General features: G+C 34.2%; 1 protein-coding gene across 3 annotated transcripts in view; it reads right to left on the bottom strand.

The window, feature by feature from the left end:
- Positions 1–1157: 1157 nt before the first annotated feature.
- Positions 1158–10782, bottom strand: part of PTPN4 (protein tyrosine phosphatase non-receptor type 4) — a 210180-nt gene continuing 200555 nt past the window's right edge. For all 3 annotated transcript variants that reach the window (XM_046658299.1, XM_046658300.1, XM_046658302.1), the window contains one exon: positions 1158–9014. In XM_046658299.1, coding sequence (XP_046514255.1) covers positions 8928–9014 — 87 coding nt within the window. In that variant the 3' untranslated portion in view covers positions 1158–8927. The remainder of the gene's footprint in view (positions 9015–10782) is intronic.

Here is a 10782-nt window from a genome sequence, read left to right as displayed (position 1 = left end):
TCCTTACAGAAGAAATGCATGCCAAATATTTCACTTATGGGATGAGCAAATAAAGGCTAATATCAGTTCTAATAAGAATGCAGGGAAAGACATTAAGTTTCTTATGCTTTGGTGGAAGCATAAACTGGTATAATCTCTGCAATTAGACAATATTTATTGACATTTAAAAATGCAGGTGCCTTATGACCTACCAATCCTACTGCTGGAAATTTACCCCACACACATACTGGCAATGATTAATGAAAATATTTGCATGAGGATTTCATTTGAGTATTGCTTGTACAGTATAAACTGGAAACAAGCTAAGTGTGCATCAGGAAACTAAATTATGGATATCCATATGATGGAGTAGAAAGCTAAGTGATTAAAAAGAATGAAGTAGCCCTGAATATGCTGATATGGAAATATTTCCAAGATGATAGAGCAAGCTGCAGAATATATTGTACAATCCCTTTGACATTAACAAAATGTCTATGTACACAGAAATGCAACCACACACATTTCCTCCTCCCAGATGAAAATACAAGAAATTTGACAGAGGTTGCTATTGGTTTGAGGGCATTATTCTTGGGGGTGGGGCATGGGGAAGGGGCTTTCAGAACTTCTCTTGGATCTTCCTTATACTGTGTGAATTTTTATTATCATGTCCATAAGAACAGAGTCATGGTATAATCAAAAATCTTTACTTTTGCCATCTTGCTTTGTTTATTTTTAGGTATGAAATTACTTAAATATTAGTATTTTCTCTAAGAACTTATTTTCTTTCAGATGAAAAATGGCATTCCTAACTGCACTTGGGGAAGATACGAGACAAGCTGACTTCAGGCACAGAAAGAAAGGTCCTTTATTTTGCCTGACAAGGTCTTACATCAGGCATACCAGAACAGAGGGACTGGTGCTGGGGGAGGAGAGCAATCGAGCAGTGGCCACAGTGAAGGAGGAGCTTCTCAAGACACTCTTTAATGTTCTAAATCCCTTTTAGTTCCTTACTTACCTGCCCCGACAAATACAGCCACTATGTGAGCCAGTAATTCTAGAAATAAATTTTGCACTTAGAGTTCTCCCGGTCCCTTCTGATCACCCATTCATGAACATAATCATTGTTTGAAAAGCTCCCCCCAAAAAACACCCATCAAATGATCTTCAAAACTCCTGTATTTAAATTACTAAAGCACATCTTTATTTTGCAAGTGAACAATTAAGTCACAGCTAGAGTTTTTTCACGTTTGTACCTGAACAACCATTTCTCAATCAAAATGAAATGTGGCCAACATAGTATATGTAATAGCATTTCACATAACATAGGTCGCTCTTAGGACTAAAACAGTTTCAATGCAAACCAACATTTTTATCCTGTTTGCTGTTAGTATTCAAAGATTTTTTTACATGAATTGCAGGAATGCTAATGTTTCACTTAATCAAGACAAATACACAAGGCCTCTTAAGCACACAGCAAGCTGCACTGGCAAATGCATAGTGATGATTTCAAATTACCCAGTGTTGACCAAATTCAAACTTACACATTTTAAATAAACCCTCAGCTTCTTTGTCTCTTAATTATGGGAACAAACCATATGGAAAGAGATATTTGTGTCAAATAGGGGAAAAAGTTCAAAAATTAAGGAGCTAATTCCATTTTGCTATTAGGTCAGTACAATCAAACGTGAAATGGCAGAAAACGTAAAATTCTATTTTAATTAGGAAATAAACTAGATTTTTAACTAAGTGACTTTTTGCCCTTCATATGTACACGTAGCACCTGTTACAAGAAAAAAAAAATCCCAAAGTAAAACACCCTCTACATAGAAATAATTATTTTTAAAACTACTACTTAAAAATATCACTGATGAGTGTATATAGTAAACTGTCCTGATGTTAAGCCTACACTGTAGAAAATAAAGACTAGCTTTTCTTATTTGAAAAGATGACAATACAGACTCTAACCGCAACATCCTGATGCTGCAGGAACACTGGGTGGGACAGTTCTCACTTTTTGAGCACATATATTCTATTGATAGAAAACAAAAACAGCTTAATGTAAACTGCTCTTAGTCTCTTAAATCCTGCCCCTTGACACGTATATAAAGTGTCAGAATCTTGCCCCCTTCAGCTGACTAGTCGTACAGTACTGACTTACACCCCAGGTACAATTCAAAACTAAACAAACGAACTTCCAAGTATTCATATAATGGTACAAAATTGCAGAGCAGAAATGATCATCGTAAACCAAACTTGTTTGAGGGTAGCTGAGGGAACTGAGTCCAGCAAGACAGTCTGCCAGGTAGCCTTTATTGTACTAAATAAACTACAGAAAAGTGGCAAAGGTCAAGTCACACCAGCTACCTTTTAAATATCAAATGGTCAAGAGATCATCGTAAAGCATTTAAACTTGGGTCCAATCCAATTAATTCTACATATTAATCCATTAAATCTTTTCCATATTTACAAAACTCGTAGATTTTACTTTTAAATGTATAAATTAAGTCAGTAGTAAGCATGAAATAAAGTGCTAGTATTTGAAATTCAAAAAATCAATGTCAGCACTGAAATTTGACCTACTCTACAGTATACAAGAAAAAAGGAATAATCTTATCAACTCACTGAAAGTTGGGAAAAGATAGGTGCCAGAGAATCCCACATTTGGGCTGAAATTTTCTTGCCCAGGAAGGCAAATAATTGGAGCACTACAATTCAGGAATAACAACTAGAAAGTTTCTTTTAAAATAAAAGGTAAAATGGGCTCAACTGTGACTACAGTGGATTTGGGGAAACCACATATCACCCTCCATTTGGGTCTAAGATTGTAAGCAGGGCTGAGTTTCCTTGATGGCTTTGAGGTTATCACAAGTAATTATGTTAAATTTTGGAAACTCCCAGGGTTGACTGGGCCTGATACTAAGTTTATAACAATTGTTAACAAGAGTTAACGAAGGAAGGTATCACCTTCTAGTTGTTCAGAGTATTTACTTCACAAAGACTCTACTGTAAAGGGATACCAATGATTTTTTACAAGTTGGAGGGAAGGAAGCAGGGGTGAAAATAATGAAGGCCCCAATGAGTGAAGTTTAATGAGTGATAAATAATGAATACCACCTTTTCAAGAAACTGTTGAACAAATTAATCATGCCTAAAGATGTTGGTTTAAATGCAGGGTTTTCGGTTTTTTGTTCGGCTGCATTAATAAACCCTTAAGCCTATAAGACACCAGTGCTACAAGTCAGAGTTGGGCTCAGTGGTGCTAGCTGTCCAAGATCTTGAGAATAAAAAGGTAAAACGATCTGTCAGGGGCCTCTGCATGTATTCACTGTGCTGAGTCTCAGGCACGGTTTTCTGGCTTCAGATAGCACTTTCACAATGATGTCCTCATTTGTAGCTTCCAGGGACAAAGCCTGAGAACTTTCCTCCATGATAAACACACACAGCAGAATGTTCACCCTCACATAAAAACACCCTTCCACACTCCAGAGAAGTCTAGAATTCAATTATTTTATACTTAAAAACAGTATGCACAAATTTTCTTGAAATTCTCTATTCTAGAGCTAAAACAAGGCAAAATGAAGAACAATGTACATTATATGTGAAATATGCTTCAATAACAATTGCTTGTTTATAAAGAAAATTACATTTTTCTTCTAAAATTGCATTATGTATAATGAAATACACTCTCCTTTCCTGCTTTTCAATCCCTCGCTGACTTTTTTTTAAAACAGAATATCGTCAGAACTAAATCATAATTCTAATAACATTTGAAAGATACATTCATTTTCTTTACAGCATGAAAGACATACAAATATCATCTTTTCCTTTTTAAACGAAGTAAAAGTTATGTTTCAATCTTTTGTCCATACAAAAATATTTTCTCTATCATTTACACAATAGATAGGAAAATTGTACAGTGTTTAACTAAAACATTTATGAGCATAACAAGGTTTTCAAACATTTCCATTCTTGTATTGGAAATTTTAAAAGGTTTCAAGAAGTAAAACATCTGACCTTTCTCCTAAAACTGTAGCCTTTAATTTGCAATATTGCTAATTATCTTTCACTGTGTAAATTAAAAAATTGGTTTACTTATTTATGCACTGAACCACATCTAGTCAATGTTGATAGATTGCATCCCAGTGGATACTACTTCTGGCTGCACATTTAGCTTGGATTACTAAAATAAAAATAACTAAAATAAAAATAACATAAAACTTTAGAAATCAACAAACCGCAGTAGAAAAACATACAAATAAATAGCAGCAAATTTAGATATGGAAATAGAAATAACTATTTGGTGTCAACCTACGACAACTTCACCAAGATTATAAAAATAAAATGTCTAATTTCTGGCTGAAAGAGGGCTTGTCTGTCTTTGATAACGGTGAAAGGCCTACTGTAGTAATTGCTATGAAGAATGAAGTCTGCTCTAACAAAAACTGTGGTGATGATGGCTGCAGACATTGTAAAGTATATTGAAGCAAAAAAAATACAACTTAGGGATTCATTTCATGGACTCTTTATAAAATTGCTGAAATTATCTATTAGTTGTTAGCCCTCAAAATTTTTATTACGTAAATTCCTTTGTATCTGTATAATTTTCTAAGAATTTTCTAAAACAGTTGTGTTGTGTGATCACAACTTGTGAACACACCAATAAATCTTTGCCAACAGATCAGTAATTCTGATATTTGATAAAATTAATCCAGTGGTTTTCAATAACATAGCTATCTTTCTGGCAGGAAACAAGACACACGAAAAATGGTTGCAGAAATTGTAGTTGGCTAGCTGAAGCACATGTGAGAAGTAAGCAATGTTGATATAAGGTAGTTACACTTTGTTGATGTAGCAGCTTTTACATAAAAGCAAGCTGTGGCATAATTTATCTTTGTCTTGTCAGAGTATCAACAGATGTTCATTCCAACAAATATTTACCATATGTATTTACTCTAATCGACTTAAATGCAAATTCACCTGAACTACAAAATTACTACAAAATAAAAGAAATGTAAACATATTCCACATTATTGTGGTATAAATAATTTTTATGAATTCAAAACTACTTTGGCAACCTTACCATCAGAATATTTTAAATATTCTAAACACAGATATTAAATAGAACATTGTTAAAAATTCTTGTTTCTTTCTCCCTTCCTGATAAGATTATAAAACAAGTAATGCTTTAATTCTATTAATGTTCACATTATAAACATAAGTTATTTGATTTAAGTGGACATATATTCTAAATCTTAGTTCTATGTTTTAAGCGCTTTTAAAAATTAGTCTTCTAACTTGCATTTCAGAATGTTTCATACTGCATATACATCAGCCGAAATATCACAAAAGCTTATGTTCTATCAAGGAAGCAAGATTAGCAAACTGAGTTGGGTGCTAATTAGGATCACTTTTTAAAGCCTACTTATTTTCTAAATTAAGTGACATCGTCTAAAGTCCTCATAGTTATTAAGTGAAAACACTGCCTGAGTATAATTCTTGAACCGAAATAGACTAAAGTTCACAAGAATGTATGATATTCACATACGTTGTCAAAAATAGGAGAAAGTGAGATTAGATAAAATCTTTCAGGTTCCTTTCAGCTCTCAAGTTATAGTACTTCTAGTGGAGACGGGAGACTTTTGCTCAAATATCCGATTAGACCTGATCAGCCCTGCCAACAAATTATAAACAACTCTGTAATTAATATAATCCTTTACCTCTGTTTGCGAGCATTTGCCTTTGTGAAACACACAAATATGTGAACACACAAAAGTATCTCTATGTTTATATATCAGTACTTGAAGCCTTCAAGCAACTGTCTTAAGGGCTTAACATACCTTTATACATTTGAAGTGTTTATATATAAGTTTTCTCTTTACTCTTAATCAAAATGACCAACTCCCCACCCCTCAACTTGTGTTAGCAGGCTATACAAAAGAAATTCTTTCTTAACGCTGTTCTGTCTCTATTTTAGACGGATGCACTGGTTTAACAAGTACTACCAATTCTGCTTGTGAATGTAAAGTCTATTCCAAAATATTCCACATTCTATGCACACAGTGCTGACGCAAATCAGGTGCTCAATAAAACATTTGAAATGAACATAGCAAAATCATCCTAAATCAGAGAGTTAAGATTTTCACAAACATTTCCTGGCACTGACAAAAGCCCCATGATTCACCAATATCTATTTCCACTTGTGAGAATAATAGAGAGCACTGATTTCTTGAGTGTGTGTGGGGAGCAGGGGTGCGGTTTGGTTGCAGGAGGGGGAGAGTAGTTTAGATACAAGAAATTTGGCATTTTAAACACACAATATTACACTGATATGAATGGAATCTAGAACTACTTGGCAAATGAAAGCTAGGATTATTTCTAGAACCCTATTTAGACTGATAAACAGGTTAAAGAATTCTCAGGTGTAATGGATAAAGTCTTATCTGTGGTGTGTGTACAGGGAAGCATAATTAGCACACATTTTAATAAGTTGTGAAGGATAGTTTCTTTTAAATTTAAGATCCTAATAAATCTTTAGTGCCTTTATAAAAGGATCTTTTCTGTACATAAAAATACTGACAGAGGGTAGCTCCCAGATGAAAAATTCATATATGAGAAATTTAAACATAAGTCTAAACTTCTAATATATTATCATTTAAAGACAGGCATTAATGATTAAAAAAGGCAGCAGTGCTCATTGCCAACAAATTGTTAGAGTTGCTCTCAGAAGTGTAAACAAAGCCCTAAATTAAAGAACATGCCAACCATCACACTTCTCTGCTTCTATCTGTATGACTGTATCTTTTTAATCTATGGCTGTCATGTTCTGTCTATATAGTTAGAACAGGCAGATTTTTAAAATGCAGGTGAAACACAACTGCCGAAAGCAGTTATTAATCATGTAGACCCCCAACATGATTTACCTTTTCATGATGTCACACAGCAGCCTCAATTACATTTATCTGTTGGTAGAAAACGGAATGTTCAAATAAGACTACTTATTTACTATCTTATATTGTCTTGACTGTGAAACCCAGAAATAGATAAGAGAATCTCTTTGATATAATGGTCATGTTTACTTTTCTCTTTAAAAAAACCCAACACTATTTTAATGCAATAATTTATTTGGTATCTTGGTTATTAATGTTTAGGACTTAACTTCCTAAAACTTATGATTATTAATTTTGAATATTCAAAACAACATCATTTAGATTATACTCAAGATTTTAAAATGTACCTTTTTTTCTTCTCATACTAAACGGCATTTCAAAATATCTACCATTCAACTCTAAATTTTATCAAGACTATACAGAAATATTCAGAAACCACTAGTAAATGAATCTATTTTAGCCATAATCCATATAAAATAATTGTGTTATATAACACTTCAATAAGCGAGCAACTTTCCACTTATATTAAAACAGGGCAATTTTAAAGTTCTCTCTCTCTGTAGACTTAAAAATAAAACAACCTGAAGAGGAGAATATACACACCCTTAAAGGGAGTCAGACCCTCCACCAGGCCAGACGGTCCAAACTCTCCACAGTAACATGCTGATAACTTCAAAAGCATCTATCAACTGGAGTAATTTAATTGTACACAAAAATGACAAGAAAACCCTCACTTCAGTTATTGAGGGATTACATTTAGAAATAAGTCAACAACGTTTCATTCCTCGTTTGAAGTATCCCAACCAATAGACCAGTGTGAACAAAGCTTGATATGAACTGAAATTAATGCTGAAGGGTAATCATTTAGTTAGCGATAGAAATAAATCACAATTAATTGCTCTAACTTTAGCTTAGAGTATCAATACATTTAACTTTAATGTGCATATTAGATGCCATTTCTAAAGTTAGGGATAAAATAAATATGAAGTTTGAAGAATAAAGCCTGTTTTGACTTGAGCTGCTAAACTGTAAGCCTTGTCCCTCAGGAAAGGAATGTGACTGTGAACAATTCCCCAGCAGCAGAGCGCTCACTTGGTAGAAGACAAATTATCTTTGCTTCCTGTGGCAAAATACAGGAATGAAGAAATAGAATTTCCTTATCCTTCTTTGACTGCATAACTCTCAATACATGGAGCTATTTTTTAGAACGTGAACTGATTCAAAATGCTTAAAAATGTAAATGTACAATATACATACACACCTCCTAGTGGGGTCAAATGAGTGCCTTTTCATTAGACATACAAAGACGTCTCAAGGCACTTAAGGGGTTAAGACACAATGCATGCATTCCTTTACATCAAGTATGTGAAATCACATGATTTGGAATAAGCCAACGTTATGATAAATATAAGTTACATTATTAAATTCAAGAAAATCTGTAGATTCATATTTATACTTTCTGTAAGATGCTGGTAAATGGACAATGTGCAGCATTTCCTGGGAAAAGCAAATTCCACCTTTCTTCTTGCGAACAGCAGGCCTCTACAGGGGAGTGTAGGGAAAGACGTGCTGCATCCATAGGCAGTGTACTGGCTAAATATTGAGAATGATATTGCTAAAATTTTAAAAATAAAATCTGGTAATCAGTATAGTAAGTACATGAATCACTGGAAAACACCAGAGCTGACTCCTGATGTTGACTTCTTTTTGCTTTCAAGATACAGGTTTATCAATAGAGATGATAATTCTGAGCCTTGTCTGTGGCAATTCTCCCAGAAGCGGACTGCATGGCGCCACCACAGAATTGCATAAATTACCCTGAACACACTCAGTTAGTCACTATTTGTTCGGAGCAAAGCATGAAAGTCTTCACACACATCAATTACAGATTTTGAGAGAGGGACTTTTTTTAAACATAAAGTGCAACAGTGCTGAAGTTTTCAGTTTTTGTTAGTTCTTCATTGTTTTTGTTTAGATGCCATTTTCCTGCAAGCAGTATTATGGCACAGTGAATATAATGGAAAGCGGTTTTCCAACATGTATCCCAGACTTTTTGCTTTCTTATTTATTTGATGATGATGTTAAGGGTTTAACAAATCCTTCTTCATAAACTTTCAAAATAGCTTCACATACAAATCTGTATTGACTCTGAAAAATAAAATATAAAAAATAGAATTGATCACAAAAAGCAGAAAGCAAGAAAAATGACAAACATCTCTCTTGGTTTGCTTATAAAAAAATGAAAAGTAAAACTGCACAGAGGTATCACTTCTCATCAACAGACTGGCAAAAAATAAAAAAGCCTGACAATATTCTGTTGGCAAAACTCAGTCATATATTGCTAACCGAGATGTAAAATACAACTCCTATGGATGGGAATTTGGCAGCATCTAACAAAATTACATCAATTTATCTAATGACCCAGCAATCCCACTTCTAGGAATGTATCCAAAAGATAAACTTTTAGGAAAAAAATTGAAAACATATCTTCATAAATGAGGCTATTCACTGCTGGATTATTTATAGTAACAAAAAAGTAGAAACAATCCAAATTGCCATCAGAAAGGGACTGAGTCATCTGTGGTACATCCTCACAGTGGAATAATATGTAGTGGTGGGGGGAGGGAGGGAGGAATAAAAGTCTATAGACTACTACAGAATGATGGCAGGATGTTTTGTCAAGTAAAAAGAGCAAGGTAGAGAAAAGTGCATACAACATATTATCTTTATAAAAGAAAGAGCGGGGAATACAAATATTTATCTATCTGCCTCAATGTACATGTTAAAAAAAAACGCAAGGGGGCCCAGCCCAGTGGCATAGCAGTGAAGTTCACAAATTCCACTTTGGTGGCCCAGGGTTCACCAGTCTGGATCCCGGGCGTGGACCTACACACTGCTAGTCAAGCCATGCTGTGGCAGGCGTCCCACATATAAAGTAGAGGAAGATGGGCATAGATGTTAGCTCAGGGCAGGTCTTCCTCAGCAAAAAGAGGAGGATTGGCGGCGGTAGATGCTAGCTCAGGGCTAATCTTCCTCAAAAAAAAAAAAAAAAAAAAGCAGCAAGGGAAGGAAAAATCATTAAAACTGGTTTCCTCTAAAGGGAAGAAGGGAATAGGGCGCATGAGACAGAGAGACTAGACTTGACTGAATATACTTCCTTCTTTTATATTTTACTTTGAAATCATATAAATATACCCCATAATTAGAACATTAATTTAAAAAATCTCTATAAATTAAAATGGAGAGTTGTTGTTTAATGGGTATAGAGTTTTAGTTTTGCAAGATGAAAACATTCTAGAGATTGTTTACACATCAGTGTGAATATAACATAAACACTGTTAAATTGTATACTTAAAAATGGTTAAGATGGTAAATTTTATGTTATGTACTTTACCACAATTAAAAATAAAAAATCCACTATGTGTGAATATAGATACAAAAACCTCAAGAAAATATTAGCAAATCAAATCGAGCAACATAAAAAAGAATCACACCATGTACAAGTAAGGTTCACCCCAGAAATGCAATGTTAGTTTAACATCCAAAATCAATTAGTGTAATACCACCATTAACAGAAGACGAAAACCACATGATCATCTCAATAGATACAGAAAAGGCATCTGACAAAAGGATACCTTTTCATGATGAAACACTCAACAAACTAAGTAACAGAGGAAACTTCCTCAATCTGATAAAGGGTATTTATTAAAAAACCCATGGGTAACATGAGACTTAGTGGTGAAAAACTGACAGTTGTCCCACCAAGATCAGGAACAAGACAAGAAATGTCTGGTTTCACTACTTTATTTAACATTATACTGGAGGGTCTAGCCAGGACACTTGGGCAAGAAAAAGAGAAAAGCAGCAGATTATCTCTAATTGCAGATGACATGATTTTGGATACAAGCACACCTTG

The sequence above is a fragment of the Equus quagga genome, chromosome 4, assembly GCF_021613505.1.
Source record: "Equus quagga isolate Etosha38 chromosome 4, UCLA_HA_Equagga_1.0, whole genome shotgun sequence".
In the NCBI taxonomy this organism is placed as follows: domain Eukaryota; kingdom Metazoa; phylum Chordata; class Mammalia; order Perissodactyla; family Equidae; genus Equus; species Equus quagga.
This window is presented reverse-complemented; position numbering and strand designations above follow the sequence as displayed.